General features: G+C 46.1%; 1 protein-coding gene across 1 annotated transcript; it reads right to left on the bottom strand.

The window, feature by feature from the left end:
- Positions 1–985: 985 nt before the first annotated feature.
- On the bottom strand, positions 986–20662 carry Slc43a3 (solute carrier family 43 member 3). The gene is made up of 12 exons (XM_051184352.1): positions 20318–20662; positions 19811–19940; positions 17663–17709; positions 14574–14650; positions 14272–14364; positions 11055–11194; positions 9705–9799; positions 7997–8203; positions 7670–7789; positions 3452–3638; positions 2777–2891; positions 986–1246 (listed from the first exon to the last, which is right to left on the bottom strand). Exons 1-12 carry the CDS (start codon positions 20499–20501, stop codon positions 1148–1150), a joined length of 1494 nt encoding a protein of 497 aa, XP_051040309.1. The 5' UTR covers positions 20502–20662; the 3' UTR covers positions 986–1147.
- Positions 20663–22730: the final 2068 nt, after the last annotated feature.

Below are 22730 nucleotides of genomic sequence, written 5' to 3' on the forward strand. Positions count from 1 at the left end.
CATGCAATGCCCATGGAAGGACTGGAATTACAGTTTGTGAGCCATCAAGAGTTCTAGAAAGCAAACCCAGCTCCTCTGGAAAAGCAGCCATCTCTCCAGCCCCAAGATAATTATATATATATATGAATGATGCCTTATGTCAATAAACATCCCTCTTCCTGAAGAGGAGAAATTGCTCAAACACACACACTCAGGGGATAGTCAAAATTTTTTTGGCTAGCCAGCCAGCTGGTTCGCAAATCCTTAGGGGTAATATGACTCCCTGTCACTGTTTTTAAAACCTTCCAGGATATCAGTTCCAAAAACAATCTTTGACTTCAAGCTCTAACATTTACACATGGGAAAACAAGAGATGCTCTGACCTAGAGGGGTCAGCCCAAGGTCATCCATCAGCAGAAGGACATGGGGGATTTGGGCCCAGCGACCTCTGCATGATCTTCTTTCCCCAAAAGCTCATGGAGTATTCTCTAACAAAAGTGTGTGTCTGAGAGAGCCAGAGTTGCTCTCTGTGTTGCATATAAATGTCAGGCAGAACAACTGAGGCCATAATGGCCTCACATTTATCCTGGAAATCCAGCTGGTAGCAGACATTCTGCATGTATGGGCTTCAGTAACAAATCTCCCCCTCCATTGCTGAGGCCCTGGGCAAGGAGTAACTTCCTGCTCCCAAACCAAGGAGAATTTACATGAGGCTTTGTTTTAGGATGGTGTGAAGGCAAGCCTTTTGGCCCCTGAAATTCTCTTCTTGGTGATCAGAAGTCCTGAATGGCACTTAAATGCCTGGTTTGTCTGTTAAAAAAAAAAAAAAATGCTGGCATTGGTGGTGCAAGGCTTTAATCCCAGCACTAGGGAGGAAGAGGCAGGTGGATCTCAGTGAGTTTGGAGTTCGAGGCCAGCCTGGTCAAGAAAGTGAGTTCCAGAACAACCAGGATTGTTACACAGAGAAACCCTGTCTCGAAAAACCAAAAAAAAAAAAAAAAAAAAAAAAAAAAAAAAACCAACAACAACAACAAAACCCGCAGAAAAAACCTATGGCTGCTTAATACATTTCTCAGGGATAGACAGAGTCTTTGTGGACACTGGATCTTCAAAGGTGAAGAAGGATTGGGAAAAGCACCATCAAGGCTAGATCATGACAGCTTCTGGGCTAGGGAGTCACGGATGGTTTTCTTTTCTCAGCTTGGCACTCTCGGTACATCAGGAAGGGATGAGCCAAGGTGAGGAGAATGGCAAGCCCCATTGACACCTGGGGAGACAGGAAGAAGGGGCCAGTTCAGTAACTCTGAGCTGCACCAATCACCAACAGAAGGACAGAAGTCCTACTTGGTCCATATTTCCTACCCAGATGCCAAGCTGACCTGAAGGACTTGTGGTTTATTTTTAACTTGTCTTTCTTGAGCTAGATCTGTTGTGCCTCGGCTGACCTTGAAAGTCTAACCCATCTCCCAGATGCTGGAATTATAGACATGTACCAGCATACATGACTTATTCAGCCTTGAGGACTGAACTCAGGGCCTTGTGCATGCTGAGGAAGCACTCTACCAATAAGCCACTTGCCAAGCCCCATTAAGCCCACTTCATGGGTGAGGAAACAGTGACTGAGTGAGCACTCAGTAACCTGCACCAAGTCATTGAGGAGCTGGGGAGGCATCTGTTAGACTATATCTAAATGTTGAGTTAGGTGTCCTGATTTTACAATTGAGGAAGTTTTCCTTAGTTTTTAAGTGTAGCTTTGTTACTTCTAGTGACAGATTTAAACAATTGTGTTACATTTTGATCTAAAAAAAAAAATAGTGTGTGTGTGTGTGTGTGTGTGTGTGTGTGTGTGTGTGTGTGTGTTTGTGGGAGGGGTGGAGGGTATGAGTCCAAGTGTCATGGCACACATTCAGGGGTCAGAGGACAACTTGTAGCAGTTGGGTCTCTCCTTCCACCATGGGTTCTAGGGATCGAACTGAAGTTGTCAAACTTGGCAGCAAGTACTGTTACTCAGTGAGCCATCTTTCCTACCCTCATGATCTGTTTTCAATGAGGCAAGCAGGGTCATAAGTGGCCAGAACTCTGACTCCCAAGTGCAGAAACTTCTACATCTGAGCTGTGTGTGACTCTTGAGCATCTTAGTTTGTAAGCCATTTAATCTCTTTGATCCCCAGTTTTCCCCAAAGCTGGAGAGCCAGGACTAACTCCTAGGGCTGGGCCATTAGCATGCCCTGGGGTATAGAGCCCAGGGATTAAAATGTGAAGCTCCTGCCCTCAGACAAATGTAGTCTATGCTATGGACTCCATAGAGAAGCCAAAGTTGGCCTACACTGACTGAAAGTGGGAGACCTTTTCACTTGAAATTCTGAGAGGATTATGCATCTTATTCTAGAGCAACATATATTTATGTACGCACTCACAAACAACTATTTTTCTCCAGACCTATGAAAAGCACAGGCTCTCTGGGAAGTGGTACCATGTTAATCCTTTGATCTTAGGAAACCCCTGCTTGCCAGGTTTCTGCCTGTCACCCTAGTTTGAACCCTGAATGTTCCTGTTTCTGCACTATGCAAGCCTCCAACACATCAGGGCCTCTTGAGCCAGCTTAGGGTGCCCCCTGCTGGGGCCCTAAGCAGTAGATCCAGCTGGGTAGCCTTTCTAGTCAAGGGCCCCAACACACACACACACACACACACACACACACACACACACACACACACGGACACGGACACGGACACGCACACACACGTGTGTGCATATGCCTGTGTGCTAGCAGGAAAAGTCCCTCTATGGTACTCACATAAACAGCGATGTTCTGGGGGGAGAGTTTGAACAGGGGGAACTGCAGCAAAGACACAATAGCTGACAAAGCCATCACCAGCCCAAATAGCTTTCCAAAATGCTCTGAAGGAAAACTAGGGGAATAAAGAGAGAGGTTTCAGTGAGTTTTACAACCCTCTGGCTCCAAGCAGGGGCCTGGTATTTAAGAATATTTATCAGCCAGCTCCCCTATCCTAGGCCTGCCCTTCACTCACCCACACAAGCCCTTCCTTCTCCCACTCTGCTCAGGCCTTCTAACCATAAGATGCAGCCACTGTAGTGGGCTCTGGGAAAACAGAGGGGACCCGGACCCAGCCTGTCCTGGGTCGGTCTTAAGGAAAAGACAGATGGGGGTGCTACTGAAGGAAGCAAGGCAGAATGCCAAGGACACAAAGAAGGGAAAATAGATTTCGAACTCTTTTGTGGAAGAGTTATAACAGAAGTTGTAGTGGAGGGTGAATAAAAGCTCACCTTGTAGACAGAGACTGTCACTAGACACAAAGGCCGGGACATGTGAATGCTCCATCCTTCCCACCGGTATCAGTCTCAAGCCATTGCCCTTCCACATATGCCCTCACCTGACCACCCCCAGGCCCATCACATACCACAACTTCTTCAGGGCCAACCCACTTCCCTTCTCCCCAAGCTCACTTACGCCAGCGTGAGGAAAGCAGCATTGCACCCATAGAGGAAGGAGCGGCTGATCACTTGCAGGATGAAGGTGGCATACTGTAGCTGGATGACAGGAATGGAGGCACACAGGATAAAGCCCAGGCACAGCAGGGACGTCAAGGCCAGTGAAGGCACTGTGGAGCAGAGAGCTGCAGCCGAGGAGGGGGAACCTGGTTCAGAATGGAAGAGAGGGCATCTGGAGTTGAGCCCAAGGGAAAGCCAAGAAAAACCAGAACTATCCCAACTGCAATGTGAACAGTACTCTGCATTTTATCTAAGAAGGGAGGCATATATAAATCTATGTGTATGTGGGTACTTATTGTATTGTAAAGAAAAACAACAAAAATACTCACCCAAAGGAGAAAATAAAGGAAAATAAGAAGCAGAGAAGGAACTAAAACTCATGTTTCCTAGTTTTAGTTTTGAGGAAATGTAAATGCTTAACTTGTGAAATGTTTTCAATAAAATTCAAACAGGAAGAAAGCAAGCAAAGCAAAGCCAAAATATCAAAAACAACAACAATGAACTAACTTTTTCCAGTTGGACTCGTGTGTGTGTGTGTGTGTGTGTGTGTGTGTGTGTGTGTGTGTGTGTATGTACAATGCTGCCTTCCTCATGCTGGCGAAAGTGAGCTTGGGGAAAGGGGAAGTGGGCTGGCTATGAAGAAACTGTGGAGTGGGATGGGGAAAGGGGAAGTGGCCAGGTAAATGTATAAGAGGAAGGGGAGATGTCTGGATATTAATACAGGTGGGAAGGATAGAGCAGATCATACATGCCTATATGAGTATGTGTGTGGGGTCATTGAAGTTTAAAAAGGGGGGCAGGAGGAGATTGTGAAAGTACAAACATAGCCCCTGCAAGAGACAATGACATAAAAGCAGAAAGAGAGACTATTAGAGGAATTAGAGGAGGGAGGAAAGGGGCCAGCAGGAAGGAGGCAAGGGGCAGTAGGGGGCAGTAGGAGGCAGTAGGAGGCAGTAAGGGGCAGTAGGGGGCAGTAGGGATGGGTGATGAATAAGAATAGTGAATGCTAAATGTATGAACTGCCATAATGAAGCCTACAACACTGCATACTAACTTTAAAAATGAATTTTAAAAAGAATGAGCATACAAGGAGAGAGAGAGTACCCAACCTGAGGTCTCTAAATGCTGTTTTCAAGAGACCTAAGACTAAGTGGACAAATGGCCAGTTTCATGTTTGCTGCAGGAACATGTCCAGTGAAACAGACCCAAAACTCTCACTGCACTAGAAGGCAAGGGCATGTCTAAAATTAATAAGTCATGTCTGAGGGACCCACATGTGAAACTGGTAAAGTTTCTAGTGGCCAAAGTGATCAATCTGAGCTTGCAGAAGAATGGCCTGTGAGATGGCTAGCAGGTAAACATGCCTGTCACCAAGCCTGGCAATCTTCATCCCATCGCTGGTGGAATGAGAGAATTGAGCCCCACAAGTTATCCTCTGAACTTCACACGTGTACCCCCCCCACACACACACACAATAAATAAACAGAATAAGTGGTAGCACACACTTTCAAGCTCAGCAGTCAGGAAGCAGAAGCAGGTAGATCTTTATGAAGTCCAGGCCAGCCAGGGTTACATAGTGAGTCTATGAAAGAAAGAAAGAAAGAAAGAAAGAAAGAAAGAAAGGAAGGAAGGAAGGAAGGAAGGAAGGAAGGAAGGAAGGAAGGAAGGAAGGAAGGGGAGCGAGGGAAGAAGGAAGGGAGGGGAAAGAGAGGGAAGGAGGGAAGGAGAGAGGAAGGGATCTAAAAGAGAATAGTGAGTGCCTATGGGATTGTGGTTCAGAGCACATGTGAGCAGTCCTGAGCCCCGCCTCCAGCACTGAAAAGAAGACAGAGGAGAATGGGAACATATTAGATACACTGTGATTAAAAAATTTTTTTCAAACAAAGTCATCTTTTCTCAAAAAAGAAAAACAAAGTCAGGTTTGATTCTATCTCATGGTATACACATGAGAAATTCTCAAAATAAAGTTTTTAAAAGAAAAATAAAAAGAGTTTTAAAAACTCAGACAAAATGGGACCATTGAGCTTAGGTGTGTATCCAGCTAGACTCCAAAGCACAACCATTCCACTTGTCTCTGGTGGGGTGTGACGTCCCTAAGGCAGCAACTCATCATCCTGAAACTGGTTAAACGGGAGGAAGGCAAGTGTTCAACTCAGCATAAAGAATAGCACGAGAAACCGTGTCTTCTGTTGGAATTGCAGCTGCTAAAAGCTGAAAGGAAGATGGAAATAGCACCCTAATCAAATCATTGGTCTCAAATTGACCACAGTGGTGGCAAAATCATTAACTGCTCAGGCTGATGGGAAGCTTTATAATGGGTGGATCAGACTGTCACATTCTGAAGCAACTGACCTGTGCAAGTGTCATAACAGCAAAGACAGTAGATAGGAAGGAACCGGAGAGAGGCCACAACTCCATTCTACTTATTCTTGCCAGGAAAAAAAAAAAATTGAGTCTCCTCCAAGTTTCGAATCTGCCTATTTACAGGAAATGCCCAATGAAAAGAACCCATTCACGCAATACACAAAGAATGCCAAGTCCAAATGTGGGAAATATGACAGGAAAAATATCCCACTTTCCTCAACAAATAACTGATGTAAATCGTAAAAGAAGAGAATTGGGGTTGGGGCTATAACTCAGTGGTAAAGAATTGGCTTAGCATGCATGAGACTCAGGGTTCTATTCCCAGAACCAGAAAAAGAGAGGAAAAAAAGTCAGTTAACGGCATGGCGGTCAGCCTGTAATCCCAGCACATGGGAAGTGACAGCAGAAGACGTCAGAAGTTCAAGGCCTCAACTGTATAGTGGGTTCAAAGCCAGCCTTGGGTATTATAGTAACTTGGAGGATAGCCTAGGCTAGATGAGACCCTGTCTTAAATAAATAAATGTTAAAAAAAATAAAGATGCAAAAGACACATCAACTGAACTTCCTCCTTTCAAATTTGTCTGGACTTTGTATGGAGGCACTGAACAAATTAGTCATGAAACAATGTACTGAGGAGAGGACAGTCAGGGAGATCTGAAAAGTGGTTGCATATTAGAAAATATCAGGAAACCATTGGGGATTTTCATGGTGACATTTATTTAAGAGAGGCTCTGTTTGTTAATAAGAGCCTATGAAGTATATGCTAGTAAATGCGGTATACTGTCTAAACTTGATTTCAAAATAGTGCCTCGGAGTTAGGGTGCAGAGAGCTGAGAGGAGGGAGCAGACAGTGCACACAGTAAACAATGCTCTTTATCCCTTACCCGCTGGGAAACATCCCAGCATTCTTCTGTTCTGCCAGTCACACCCAAGGACCATGTTCTAACTGTCTAAGGCAAGGTGGAGTAGCCTGAGTCCTTCTGGTCTTCCCTGCAACGCTCATGCACTCGGCACTTTAGTTAGCTTGAGTCACTTGCAAGAAGTATCTAGATTTCCTGAATGTCTTCTCTTTCACCACCCTCAGCCACTGCATTCCTCAGCTACCATCAGGCTCCTCTCCTTTTCCTTTTTTCTTCGTCTTTTCCATCTTACTTTAGGCATCGCTTCTTCCACCTTCCCTAGCAACCCTGCCTCACCCACAGCAGGTGTTACACCCTTCTCAGGGTCCAGAGCCTGCTGCATGTTAGCAGAGGCTCCCTGAATCACAGTGGGGCTATATCCAGAAAAAGGCATCAGAAACCAAAACTACCATCAAGTTGAAAATGCATTTAATATACCTAGCCTATGGGGTATCATGGCTCCGTGTATGCTAGCTCAAATATGCTCAGAACATTTCACATCTGACAGAAAGCCTACTATACAGTAAAGTGCTGACTACCTCCTGTAATCTGTGGGCAATGAAAGTAGATACAGAATGGCTGTATGGCTGTGACTTTGCCTCATCATAGAATCAGCACTCCATCAGCTAGAGACCATCTGTAACTCATGAATTGTAACTACCCGATTACTTTCTCTACCCTCTGGATTAGGAACAGCTTGGGAAGAAAAGATATACCTATTTCATCCACTGCTAAATCCTCATGGGTACTGTGGCTAACACAAAATGTATGACCAAGGGTTGGATGGATGGATGGATGGATGGATGGATGGATGGACGGTCGGATGGACAGACGAACAAGTGCAGGAAGAAAGGCTAAAAGCAAAGCTAAGATGACTGCAGAAGTCTGTGAAGATGGCTGGCTCCCAGTCTCACCTGTCTTTTTGGCTTCCTTCTGATACTTCTGTTTAAGGCGGTCCATGAGCAAGCCATTCCAGGGGGCACACAGCACCCCAAAAAACTGGGTGATGGCGAAGGCATTTGTGAAGGCACTGACTGTGGAGAGGGGTTGGGCGAGAAGACATTTCCAGGGTGATTTACAAGAGAAGACTCTGAGTCCGCAATCCTGCCTTTCTCTTCTCCAGCCCTCTTCCCCAGGCCCTGAGAAACTCTCCTGGAGCACACAGCTTTGCCGGCACAGCACCAATTCCTGAGTTCCCACCTGAGATCTACCAAAAGATTGCTTCAAAACACACCACATACCTTGCACACTGTCACTACCAGCCAAGCTGGTTAATAGAGAGTTGAGAGTGCCAATGAAGAGGTAATGCCATAACTGGATGGTAGACAACCACACCACATGCAAGATGAATCGACGAGAGAACACACAGCTTCGAAATGAGCTCTGCTGCTGCTGCTGCTGCTGCTGCTGCTGCTGCTGCTCCTGCTGCTGCCCTGGTCCGGAGTTGTCTGATGGAGAAGGAAGGAACTTGGCATAAATGACAGGGAAAGAAGAGAGGCTGGATGGGCCAGAGTGACCCTTAATGAGAGTCTCAGGCCTAAGCTCGCCTTCCATTCTTGTCTTCTATGAGCTACCTGAACTCCCCTTGCCGCTTTGTCACCTCGTCCTTCCACCTTAGATGGCTCTCCTCCTGCTCTTCTGTGTCCTGAAATCTGATCTGTCCCTCACAGCCTACTCAGTGGCACTTCTTGCTGTACCTTCCTGATTTTTCTCAGCCAGGACAAGGACAACATTGGGACAAAGTGATGGGCAGCTATTGTTCTGGCCTGCTCTGTGTCCCCTGCCTTTCTTTTGGTCCAAGAGTCCCTCAATTATCCCTGGTCCAGTAGAGACCGTGAATTAAATGTTCTTTTCCTCACCCAGTTGACCTAAGCAGGTAGGCTGGCTAAAGACTACAGGAATGCCCAGAGGCAGCCTGGTTCCATACCTCTGTAGCCTGGCAATTCACTTTCCTCTTGATCGTATGAGCCTTCCGCAGTCCTTTTACTCTTTTTATTGTTTGAGACAAGGTCTTATGTAGCCAAGACTGGCACTGAACTCACTATATAGCTAAGGTTGACAGTGAACTTCTGACTCCCCCTTTCCACTCTGCCCAGATATATGAAGTGCTGGGATTGAACCCAAGCCTTGGCACATGCTAGGCAAGGACTCTACTAACTGAGTTACATCCCCGGCCCCTATTCTTTTTTTTTTTTTTTAACAAATAAATTCCATTGTGTATATTTAAGGCATACAACATGCTGTCATCGGGTACATATAGATAGTAAAATGGTTACCATAGCAAAGAAAATTAGCATATCCATCATCTCATATTGTTGCCCATTTTTTGTGTGCCAAGAACAGCTAAAATCTGCTCATATAGAAAAAAAAATTATCAAATACAATGTAATTCTATTAACTTCCCTGCTCTAGAAACTGCTTCCCTCTGCCCAGCTGCTACTTCTGCCCTATGACCTGCCTCTCTCCATTCCTGTCTTCCTTCTCCTCTTATTTTTACTTCAACTGTAGCCACAAATGGTTTATAATATTCATAACCAAAGACCCAGAGTAGACAGAAGAGGGAAAGAAGAAAGTGATGGAGATGGGACAGATGGAAAGAGGCCAGATCCAAGAAATGTAAAGAAAATGAAGACACTGACGGCTGCCTTGATGTCCTGGAATCCCAAGAGAGGGCAAGACCAGGGTGTGGGGACAGGGCAAAGGAAGGTAGATTTCAGTGTGAGGAGAGTTGAAGTATGTGGATAATGGAAGAAAGAAACCCTGAAAAGACACAGATGTCCTGCCCTCTCTGGACCCTCTCTGAAGTGAGGGGGTTGAAAATATGCTTATGGGTTCTTCTTTGCCTGGCCTGGCCTCATTCTGAGCCCCTGGGAAGATGTCCTGGTAAGGGCAGTCCAGCACAGGGCTGCAGGTATCTGCAGAGGGCATGGGTGAACCAGCAGTACTCACCTTCCTTTGGTGAAAGAAATTCCTTTGACTGCAGCTCCTTGGTTTCATGCTCAGGTTCCTTCTCTTCCTTTCTGATGCCAAACCTGGAGCACAAACTGTGGAAACAGAAGCCCAGGCAGCCAGGACAAGGACTGTGAGCTGGACCAAAACCCGACCAGGGAAAGCAGTATGGAGGATTCTTATCTTACTGCAGATGGAACTGCTTTTGAACAACCTCAAATGACAAGGGGCAGCCCAGACCAATTAAATCAGGATGCCTGTTGGCTAAGGGCCAGGTTTCCATTTTCCATTTATTTTTTATTGTAATGATCTGATTGATCCTCATAGGCAGGCAAGCTTGGGCTACTCTGGAAGTATGTAAGAAGGGGGGATCTTGTTACACATCTCAGCTTTGATAAGCCTCCACTCTTACCCCTCAAAGCTTCATGTTCTCAGTTGAAAAACAAAGGCAGAGCTGCCAGTGGGAAAGGTGACCAAGAGAATGGAAAGCAAAGAGCACATGGGGCACAGCAAGTAGCAAGTGAGCAGCAAATAAAGACACCCCCTCAGCCCCCTGGAACTGACAGCCAACCTGACTGTGGCATCCACCTCCTCTGTCTCCATCCTCAGCAACAGACTGTGCCCATTTCTCCTCATCACCAAGGCTAGGTATGTGAACTGCTTCAGCCAAGACAATGTAGCATACAAGTAATGCATCAATGTAGCATACAAGTGACACATCAATTCCAAGTGGAAACTTCCAAGAACTGTGAGCATCTCTGCCCCCTCTCTGAGCCCTGGAACCACTATGTGCACAGATCCAAGCAAGCCTGCTGGAGCATTAGCCTGTGACACCAACATGCCTGTCATCCAAACCCAATGTAAGCTCAGGCATGGCAGACCAGCCAACTCCCCGCTAACACATCAGATGATCAAAGGCATAAGCCAGGCATCCAAGTCTGGCTCTGATGTAAAACGTAAAATCTTAGTAGCTGGAGAGAAGGCTCAGGCAGTAAGAGGACTTTCTGCTCTTTCAGAGGATTCAGGCTTGGTTCCCAGCACCCATGTGGCACCTCACACCCATCTGTAACTTTAGTTCTAGGTGATCTGACACCTTCTTCTGACCTCCAGGGGCACCAAGCACACACTTGGTATGCATTCACTTACACAGGCAAACACTCCTACACATGAAACAAAAATGAGTAAATCTTAAAAAAAAAAAAAGGAAGGAAGGAAGGAAGAAAGAAAGTAAAGAAAAGCTCGGTATCCTTGTCATGCAGGAGTAGCTAACTAATACACTCTTCTCTTACAACAGGCTTAAACATTTTTTTCCTGACTCAGATCAGGTGGGGCACTGGCCAGTCATCTTACCCATAACTGTAGTTGGGAGGGAGTGGGTAGGGGATATGTCCCCGAGGCATCAGGAAAAAAGTGCGCCCAACATGCCACACACTGCAGGCAGACAGGAAGAGGAAGGAGGCTCTGAGGCTGATGTCCCGTTCATGAAGGAGCTGCGGAGAAAGGGGCAACATGGCAGAATAACGCCAGTGCTCACAAGAGCACTGTAGACCACAGTCAAAAGTGGAGAGAAAGCGTGTCTGTGGGTAAGCGAATGAATGAACAAAATGTGGTATAGCCACTTGATGGAGTCTTATTGAGCCTTTAAAAAGGAAGACTATCGTGGCACACACCACAATACAGATGACCCTTGGGAACGGGACATCAAGTGAAGATAGCCAGTCACATAAAGACAAATTCTGTGTCATTCTACCTGCAAGAGATTCCTGGGAGGGTCCAAAGCATAGACAGTAGAATGGCAATCATTAGAGGCTGGCACTGGGGTGGAAGTAATGAGGGACTTGTGTTAAGAGGTTCAGCGTTTCAGTTTCATATTGTGAAAATTCCTGGAGATGAATGATGGTGTTGGTTGCCCAGCAGCATAAATGTCCTTAAAACTATTAATCTGTACACTTAAAAAATGCTTAGGCTCAACAGGACTATGCAGTGGTCAAAGGGGCTTGCTGTCAGGCTTGATCATCTGAGTTCAACACCCACAACCCACATGATGGAGGAACTCTCTCAAGGTGTCCTTCTGACCTCCACAGACATGCTGTGCCCACCCATCCACACACACACACACACACACACACACACACACACACACACACTCCATCAATATATATTTTTTAAATTCTGATAGCAAAATTTATGCTATATGTATTTATCACAAGTGAAAAGTGTAGGAGGCAGAAGCTGGAAGCCACATTTCCAAAAACTTCAGCATAGCCTCCTGCTGGTCCTCCTGGGGCTGCCAAGGACTTCTGACCCTCACGGTCTTTCACCCAGGATCCAGTAAGTAACAGGGGGCCATCTTGTCACCTGGCTCTCCAGTCTTGTGGAACCTCCTCACATGACTCTCCAAGGTCTTTTAGCCTAATGCTATTCCTCTCTAACAGCAAGAAGTCCTTCTGGTCAACTCTTCACACAAGAGTTAAGATTATAAAACCCATTTGTGGGAAGCTCTTGAGTGGCTCACATAACAAAGGGAACTTCTAAATTCCTCAACTTCCAGGTTGAGACAAGCCTCTTCCTTGTACAGAGGGTGACACTGAGGTCTGCTTCCATAGAGGAAGCAGCTGAGTCATATTAAACTAAGCATCCCACTCCTGCCCAGCCCTTCTCTTCCACCTCTGAAGATCTCCTGGAGAGTGGCTCTTGTACCAGCAGCAGAGGATCCAGCAAGCCCTGGGGAAACTCAGACTCTACCCAAGGTTCCCATGGGACTAAGTGAGGTTCATGAGCCCATGGGTAGTCTAATAAGAACCCAGAGAGAGTCCCAGGTTGAACAGTTTCAGATCCACCATTTTCACTCATGTTGCTCAGTCACTGTGTCCCAGCTTGTTGCCTCATAACTAAAGTGTGGTTACTACAGTGCCACCTACTACATCTTCTGTCCCACTGCACATCCCACTGCAGCCTTCAAAGAGGAAGAACAGAGAGATCGTCTTCTTTCAGGAAGAAGGCTTTTTGTTGTTATGACAAGGTCTTGCTTGAGTAGGCTAGGCAGGCTCCAAGTTCACTGTATAAAATGACCTTGAACTTCTCAGATCCTCCTGCCTTCATCTCCCTTGTGCTAGGATTACAGGCATGCTACAAAGCCTGATTGTGCAGAGCTGGGGTTTGAACTCTGGGCTTTATGCATGTGAGGGGGGCATTTTAACAACTGAGCTACTCCCAGCTTCAAGGTTTTTTTTCCGGCTCTGCTTTCACCCTCCTTTAAGGAGGAAACATCCACTGAATTTAGACACTATGCACCTGCTTTATCTCATTTGCAAGGGCTTTATGACATGTCCAGCTCTACCTGTCACTGGTAGTAGAGACAGAGTTTGCCATGGTTACCTTAGACCAATCAGAATTTATCCCATGCATCAGATAAAGCACTAGCCAGATAAAACTGTTTGCAAGGACTTAAACACAAAAATCATTAGTAAAGCCAGGCACGGTGATTCCAGCCTGTAACCTCAGCACCAGAGAGCCTAAGGCAGAATGACAGAGAGTTTGAGGCTAGCCCGGGCTACAAAATTCAGTCTAGCCTGCCCTACACAGTCAGATACTATCTCAAACATGAAACTAGGTGTCATGACACATGTCTGTAATCCTAGCAATTGGAAAGCTGAGAAGGAATGATCATGAATTTGAGAGAAAATGACTACAGAGTGAGTCTTGGGCCAGCTTAAAAGGCCTTGTCTTAAATAATAACAATTAATTTATTTAATTTAATGAAAACAAAACCATTAGAAGAATGGTTGTTAATGGGGCTACTAACATCCTTGCCAACAGTTTGTTCTCCTGACACTCATGGCTGGTCCTTGGGAGAGGCAGAGGCCCCTGTGTGGTCTCTAATGCCCCTACTAGCCCTTCCTACTCTGTTTTCCAAAGCTGAAGCTCACAATAGGAAATGCCCCCTTCTATAGATTTGCCAGCTTCTGTCCAGTCCTAGAACTGGAGCCTCCTGGAAGATATCCTCAAGGATATCATGACCACATTTTCCTTCCTAACCAAGCAAAGAGCATAGTCTTAATCTAAAGAGGAAACTTAGTAGTCACAAGCTCAACTCTAGAAACAGATGGATCTAAGTGTAAGCTCAGACACCATAGTTACCTGCTCTGAACTTTGCAAGCATCATGATCTCCCTGAGGCTGGAATTTAAATAGTGTCTACCTCGAAGGCTGGCAGAAATCATGACAAGTATCTAGAATAAATAAGGGTTCAAGGGCTCAATAAATGTTGAGTAATGGTATTGCATGTGTGAATATGTGTGTGACAGTGTACCGAAGCCAGAGGACAGCCTTAGGTATCGTTCCTCAGGTGACAGGATCTCTCACTGGCCTTGTGATTTGACAAGTAAAAGAAGCTAGCCACAGTAATTTACCCGCTTCCCACACCCCACACCAAGATTACAAAGCACACACCAGAACATTCTTCTCTTCTACATGGGTTCTGGGAAATTAACTTGGGTACTTGTGCTCACACGGCAGGCACTTTCATCACTGGGCTATCCCCTCAGCTCAGCTACTGCTACTTTTACCTTAATGATGAGGAAGACTACTGAGGAGGAGTCAAATGCTCCATTGTAGAGGGTGATGATGGTGGAGCGGTGTTTGCCAAAGAGATTCCCAATCTGGAGAAGACAAGTCTAGCTGACTTACTTATTCACGAAACAGTTATTTTTCCCTCCTTAGCATCCATCTCCAGCCAGACATGATTAATATCCCAAGCCCTTTTCATCCCACTTCCTCCCACCCTAGTTTGGGTCAACCCCCCAGAATCAAATTATATCCCCATCTCCCCCAGGTTCCTGGGACAAAAAAGAGGGATGCAGGCTCACACCTGTAAGTTGGTGATGAGAAACAGGATTCCTCCAACAGCGAGCATGGGCATGGCCAGGAAGAGCAGCAGGGCAGAGTCTGGAACCATAAAAGCCACAGGAGTGATGATTTCCTTGTAGCCCAAAGTCCCATAGTTGTACATCCTCCCCCTCTCCTCCAGGATGCTCCAGCTCCCACCAGCTTCAGGCTCCAACAAAACAGAGCACTTGGAGCTAGTTTCACCAACCTGCTGGTGTCGTTTGAGGGCTTTAGGAAATGGTCAATAGACTACCCAGTAGTGCCTGCTCAGGTGTCTTGAGACCCTCTTCTCACTAAATATGGTCCTGGGTCTCTGGGAGACCATGAATGCCTGCTCCATCCCTGTGGCAGAGGAGGACTCTGTAGTTAGTCCCCAAGTCCAGCCTCAAAATCATTGCACAGCCATGACCTTGAGCTACCTTCTGAATCTGTCTCTCTCCTCTCCTGCTATACAGAAACAACAGGCTCTGCCCTGCCTTGCTGTGAAAGCTGAGAGAGTGAAAGCACTGTGAAAGCTGAGAGAGAAATACCTGTGACTCCCTCCTTTGTTTGTGAAAATTTGAATGCTCCCGTTGTGATGAGATTGGCATTAGAAACACTAAATGAGTAAAGCCCACTCCTGGTTCTTAAAAAATAACAGCAAAAACAAACAAGCAAGCAAAACTGGCACATAAGCAAAGGCTTCCAAGTATTGGATAGTCTCTTAAATAATTCAAAAATCACTGAAAAAGTGACTTTTTAAAAGGAACCATTTTGCCTCGACAGTGATGGTACATATCTTTAACCACAGCATTGGGGAGGCAGAGGCAGGTGGATCTTTTAGTTTGAGGCCAGCCTGATCTACAAAAAGAGTTCCAGGTCAGCCAAGGCTACACAGAGAAACCCTGTTTTGGTGTGGGGGGTGATTTTTGTACCATGTAATCCAAAGCTAACAAAGCTTTTTGGTGTATTAGGTTTGTACTAGCATCCTAGGGGTTTTTTTTTTTTTTTTTTTTTTTGTGTGTGTGTGTGTGTGTGTGTCATCTGTGTGTGTCTGTCTGTGTGTGTGTGTGTGTGTGTGTGTGTGTGTGTCATGTGCACACACACTGGCATATGTGTAAAGGCCAGAGGACAACTTGTGGGAGTTAGTTCTCTTCTTCTACCATGTGGGTCCTAGGAATCAAACTCAGATCATCAGACTTAGTAGCAAGCACCTTTATCCACTAAGACAACATCCTCCTCAGTAACTATGGTTCTATATGCCTAGAGAAGTTCTGAGAAGAGATGATTTTAGAGATGAGTCATACTATTTGCCATTCACTTTCTGTCGTTAACAAATGTACGTCTCTCCTAATGAGCTAAAGACTGGAGATCGGTTTCATAATAAAATCATCCTAGCCTCAATACTTTTCCCAAAATAAAAGTCTTGATTAATGAAGGGTGAGAAACTTTCGCTGGGCTGAACTCTTTTTGTAGATCAGGCTGGCCTCAAACTAAAAGATCCACCTGCCTCTGCCTCCCCAATGCTGTGGTTAAAGATATGTACCATCACTGTCGAGGCAAAATGGTGTCAGTTTGAATAAAGTTGGCCCCCATAGGCTCATATATTTGAATGTTTGGTCATTAGGGAGTGGAGCTACTTGGTATGGACTAGGAGTTGAAGGAAGTGTGTCACTGGGGAGGTGGGCTTTGGTGTTTCAGAAGCTTAAGCCAGGCCCAGTGTCTTGCTGCCTGCAGATCTAGATGTAGAACTCTCAGTTTCCTCTCCAGCACCGTGTTTGCCTGCATGCTGCCCGCCATGCTGATAATGAACTGAATCTCTGAACTGTAAGCCAGTCCCAATTAATGCTTTCTTTTATGAGTTGCTGCGGTCGTGGTGTCTCTTCACAGCCATAGAACACAGACTAAGACAGCTGTGGAGATGCCGTGCAAGCATGAGTAACTGTGGCCTGATAATCAAGCTCTAGGCAAAATGAGAGACGCTACCTCAAAAACGCAAGGTTTCTGAGGGGTAGACTACTGGCTTCTACTTACATGTACACACACTCTACATTCACACACATACACAAATAAATAATAATAAAAATAAAAATAGGGGAATTTTCTCAAAACTTTTAAATGTGACTCCTATGAGATTTGTTTAGATCAAAATACTCAGGCCCTGGGCTTGCCAAACACAAAAGGAGCCTCCCTTGATATCATCTGGATCCAGCACAGCTGTTATGCAATGTATTTACAGCCTAACCACTCACTTCCAGGCCCACTTCCCACATGTTTATCTGTGACCTCAAGCAAGTCCTCAAACTTGGCTTGCATTCTCTCTCTCTCTCTCTCTCTCTCTCTCTCTCTCTCTCTCTCTCTTTCTCTCTCATATCTCCTCAGTTTTCTTCTTCTTGAGACAGGGTTTCTCTGTGTAGCTTTGGAGCCTATCCTGGCACTCACTCTCTAGCCCAGGCTGGCCTTGAACTCATAAAATCCACCTGTCTCTGCCTCCATAGTGCTGGGACTAAAGGTGTGTGCCTCTGCTGCCTGGCTTCCTCTGTTTTCTATTCCACATAAAAAAGAAAGGAAAATAAACAAGACTGGAATTCCCTGCTTTTTATTTTTGATTTTGTTGTTTTGTTTTGTTTTGTTTTTTGAGACAGGATTTCTCTGTGTAGCCCTAGCTGTCCTGGAACTCGCTTTGTAGACCAGGCTGGCCTCAAAATCACTGAGATCTGCCTTCATCTGCTTCCCAAGTGCTGGCATTAAAGGCAGAGGCCACCACCTCCCAGCTCCCAGACTTATTTTATAGTAATCATCAGAAACAATTTTTTGCAAGAGATAGGGTTGACAATTTTGATTTTGCTAAATGAAGATGTTTTCAAAAATTATTTTGCATGTTACAAAAAAAGAAGGCATTTTAATACTGTGTAGATATAAATCTTTCCCCAGTAGGGTCAATTTTTCACAGACAAGCAACAACTCAGCAACTCTTAGGGATTCTTTCAAATTGTGGATCTCTGAAAACACCAGGAGGCAATTTGCCTTCTGCACCTATGCCATCCACCCACTCCCCGAGCTCGGCTCTCCCATCCACCTGCCAGCACCCACCTGCAGAGGTGAAGGCAATGATGAGTGTGGCACAAGTGTAGAAAAATCTGAAATACAGAAGCATCCAATTAAAAGAAGAAACATGAAGACCAGACAGGAGTCTGCTCAACACCTAAGACTAGATAGGACTTGACAGTATTCTCAGCCAAGGAACTCCAGAGGCGCACACACTTCTAAGAGGCTGAGCGCCAGAGACAGACTGACTCCATGGATAGTCTGATATTAAGTATCAGTTGTAAACTTGATGAGAACCTAGAATCACCTGGCAATGGAGTGATTCCACTAGTTGATAACGGAAGACCCATCCTGACTTGGGTGGACTATTCCCATGGTAGGGGAGCCTGGGCTACAGAGAACAAGGAAGGTGAGCTCAGCCCCAGCATTCAGCCTCTATTTGACTACAGATGCTGATAAACAATTCCCTTGAACTCCTGCCACCGTGGCTTCCCCACTGTGATGGACTGTAACCTGGAACTGTTGCTTTTATCGGGTATTTTATCCTAGTAAAGGAAAGTAATTAAGACATGCATTTTGCTCCTCCCAGGGTCTAAGGCTAAACTGAGAAGACTTGAGTAATAAGCTCAACTGACAAGAAGATGTGTGAAAGACTCAGGAGCACAGTGGGCAGAGCACAGGCCCTCTTGCCCTGAGGCCAAGCCCTTAGGAAGGAGGCCTGATGCCTCACTTGCAAATCAAAACCTTGAATTCTAATTCCTCCTCCAGATAAGACTTGACACAGTGCTGCCTTTCTCTGGGCCTCACTGGGCTTTTCTGAAAAAAGGAAAGGGTTAGTTACCACATGCAATCAAGAATAGCTGTGAATTTGAATTAACAGAATCATAGACTTAGCAAAAAATGTTATCAAGATCTTGTGCTTGTGTGTGTAACTGGACTTCATGGTTGTTGAGAGTTCAAGTGACAACTTGGTATTGCAATGTCAGACGGGTTGGACGTGCCTGGGTCAGACTGATCTAGATTCCAAACTCAAAGTCACCGAGTTCACAGCTAGGGTTGTGGCTTAGAAGTTGTGGTGGCTTGAATGAAAATGCCCCCCATTGGTTCATACATTTATGTTCCCAGTTGGTAGATAGGACTAGAAGGCATGGTCTTGTTGGAAGAGATGTGTCACTGGTGGCTGGCTTTGATACTTCCAAAGCCTGAAACAACCCCCAGTGCTTGTGGATCCAGATATGAGCTCCTATCTGTTGTTTCAAGTGCCTAAGGCCATGCCTTCCTCCACCATCATGGATTCTGGAATCTTTTATAAGTTGCCTTAGTCAGGTTTTTTCTTTCTTTCTTTCTTTCTTTTTTTCTTTGTTGTTGCTGTTTGGTTTTGTTTGTCTGTTTATCACGGCAATAGAAAAGTAGCCAATACTTGCCCGGCTTACATGAAGCCCTGGATTCCATTTCCAGCAGCAAAAACAAAAAAAGTTCAGTTCAAGTGATTCCAGGATAAATCCTAAGCTTCTGGGGCCCCCTTAGTGGTGGAGGACTTTGTAAAGGTAGATAACAAATGCCATACCATAAAGAAAAAGTCCAAAGGACACACGGTGGGCAAGAGACAAAAGGGAACTGAAAAATCAAGTTTATGTCTGACTTACACATACTGTTCTCCCAAAAGCTTAAAGTGTAAGGAACTTGCTTTGCTCTCTGCTTTCCCATCCTCCTGACAGCTTCACATACATGTTCCTGCTCTAGGTTATATCAGGGATCGGCAGAACCAGCTTATCAGTGATCTTGGCCGTGAGCATTAGAGCAGAAAGAACTCTGAAAAGCCACATGAGGTCTCTGGCTCATCTGCAAGGGAAACCCCCATTGCAAGAGCCATCTCAATCAGAGGAAACCCAAAATTCCACCATTGGGGTTACCCAGAAAATGACTAGCAGTGGAGAATGAAGACACAGCCTGAGCTACCTCGATGTGAGGCCCTGCTGGAAATGAGACTGAGGATTCCATGGACAAGGAAAGCAGATACCATCACTGAACATTTTGCTAATTTTGTAACCCTGACCTTTCAGGAAGTTGAGCACATAACAGGATAATGCATTACTGCCTACAGGGGAAGGAGCAAAGAAAAGGGAACCAAGGGTATAGGAAAAGGATGGCTCTCCTCCCTCACCTCTGCCCAGGCTGGAGCTTTAGACTTACATGGCTATAAGGCGGGCCACAGTAGTCTTGAAGCGGTCAAAGACATAGCCGGTAGGGAAGGTCATGAAGTTGTTCATGAAGGATGCCAGGGTGAAGATGAGTGAGAACTTCTCATCCTGAGCTTCTGAGCCTGGGAAAGAAAAACTCTCAGGAACCCAGGTTACATTGGAATCACCCAACCTTCCCACCAGCTTAGTTCTCAGATGAGGCTACCCTCTATCTTGAACAACTTTGCTGACCAGAAAGCTAGTCAGGTTGCATTAAAATGTAGAGGTCCCTAGGGGTGCTTTAAAATCTGATGCTTCCTTCCCTGACCCCCTCTACACAGAGGATTCACACACACACACACACACACACACACACACACACACACACACATACACACACACACACACCACTCCTCATAGAAAGGCTGGCAAGATGAGTAAGGAATGGAGTCCTCCGTGCTCTCTTCCATCTCCCAGAAACCATGCCCAGCTTCCTTTAACAACCCCTCTTTGTCCTTACCAGGGGGCCCTGTTGCATTGCTGTTGAGCTGGCAGTCCTCCTCACAGGGCTCTGCAAAGTAGCCTTCTTTTTTGAACACAAACAACAGTGAAGTCCAGCCAAAGAGGACACCAGCAAAACCAATGCATTCCAGCAGCCCAGTCAAGAGGGTGGCCAAGTAAAGGGGCAGGCCCCGGCTTGCCATGGTCTGAGATGAAGTGGATCCACAAATCCTACCCTAACCCTCTGAGAGGGACCACTGGTAACGAGACGTGTGGAAAATTCCTTTGGCAAGCCCTGGACTTCAAAGAGCCCTCTTGCTCCAGCTGTTTCTGGGCTGGTCGAGGACTACCATGGAATTGGTTTGTCTGGATCCTGAAAAATAAGACAGAAACAGCCTGGTACAGGAAGCTTGTGGAAAAGCAGCAATGGGAAAGGGGTCCTCAGGAGAAGGGCTTGATGCTTTGGGAAGTGAAAACTTCCAGACAGGACAAGGGAATGTGGCTTAGCCACAGAATTTTATCTGGAGTTCATTCCCAAACATGGGAAAACAAAAACAAAACACCAACAAAAAACAATGCTGTTCACATCTCCTCTCATTCATGGCATCTGTGAGCCACCCATGAGTAAGAAGATAAGGCGGGTTCCAATGCAAAGCATACCATAGGGGAAAAGTCTATCCTGCCCAAAGTATGGCGGAGCGGGAACATCACAAGTTAGGAACTCCTAACTTGAAAGTCTGAACATAGTCCACTACAAGAGCAGTCCCCATTGGTAATGCAAATGCTCCTTCTAGCAGCTGGAGCTTTTCAATGCATCATAGTGAAATAAAAACTTCTGAAGATTTACAAACTAGCCTCAAGGTCGCTCAGCTAATTGGTCACTATGCAAAAATATCCCAACCAGACCCTTATCTAAGATCACAATCCCCATCTACAGCTGCCCAGAGGTCGAGCCCCATCCTAAGCCGCTCTCTCCCAAATCGCTGTCCCAGAAGACCCCCTGCCACCAGACCACCTCCCTACCCGTCTCTGCCCGGACGGACGGATCCAGCCCAGGGCAGCCCAGCCTAGCCTGACCCTCTCTCTCACCCGGTCCTACTCGCGTTCGTACAGCCAGCTAATCGGACAGTTCTCGCACGCGAGCCTTGGCTTGGCTGGATTTCCCTGCTCCTGTCGCCCTTCCCAGTTCTCTGCTCGCCTCCCCCCACCCCCACCCCCACCCCCGGAAAGGCTTGGGACCCGCCCCCTGTCTCCACCACTTCATTTTTTTTTTTTTTTTAACCGCTTCTTTTTTTCCTACCTCAACTGCTGTCTAGGATTCGGGCAGGGTCTCTTGCTCTCTTTTGCCTGGTTTTAAGCCTTTAGGTGACCCTACCTCTGCCGCTCCGAAAGAGCTAACACATTTCCAGGCACTGGTTCAGCCATAGAGATCAAGGGGTACACTTGGATGCACTCACATCGTGTTTCCAGCTCTTTAACTTGACCACGTGGGTGGGCACAGAACACACTGCTTCCCACTTGCTCATCAGCTCACTACCCACGCCAAGCTATTCCCCCCACACACACACCCAGAGCTTTCAGGTAAACCTCACTGTAAAATCAGGGAGCTGGGGGATCAGGACAGAAGTGCTTATCAGAAACCATCATTGATAGTGGCCTTGCCTTTTACTCCCAAGGACCCTTTTCCTTGCTCCCCCAACCCCTGCTGAACGCCCCACCCCCACCTTGCCACCGTCCAGGTTCTGAGAGAGGCTTCCTGCCAGACTGAATTGATTAACTATTTATTCATCACCCCATTTTTTATTAATCAAAGACATTTATAATTGCCCATCGGAGCTTGTGATCAGCATGAGATAGCTGACCTAACCAGCTGTGTTGCTCACACCCGCCCAGAGCAAATGAGCCCATGTCTTCCTTGCCTGTACCACAGTTTTCTCCTCTCCTTTAAGATAGAAAGAGAGCTTCCTGTGCATCAGATGTAGCCCCCATGCCCAGCTTCCTGGCTCAGCCCTCTCTCCAAAGGAGAAATACAAAGTAGATTGTGGGAAGGCGAGCACCAGTTAGTGGTTCCAGATCACCACCAAAACAAAGACTCAAAAAAGGTTACTCAAGTGATTTACTGCAGAGGGAGGAGGTGGCTGCCATCCTATACCCCAGTGACTGGCAGGCTGAAGCAGACAGGCTCACTTGCTGCCCCACCTATAAAATGGGTTCGATGCACCTTAGTTATAAGAGCTGTCCTCAACAATAAGAGCTGTCCTCAACAAGGCGTGTGTACTATAAGAAGTTTCTTCCCCCCCCCCCCAGCAGATGTAGCAGGCTAACTGCAGAGAAGTGGGACTCCCAGTTTGTAGTTCTCACTGGGCCAGAGAGGGAGTCTAAAAAGGACTTTGCCCAAGGTCATGACACACATCATAAAATTTGCCCGACCC

Source organism: Phodopus roborovskii, unplaced genomic scaffold, assembly GCF_943737965.1.
Source record: "Phodopus roborovskii unplaced genomic scaffold, PHOROB, whole genome shotgun sequence".
Lineage (NCBI taxonomy): Eukaryota > Metazoa > Chordata > Mammalia > Rodentia > Cricetidae > Phodopus > Phodopus roborovskii.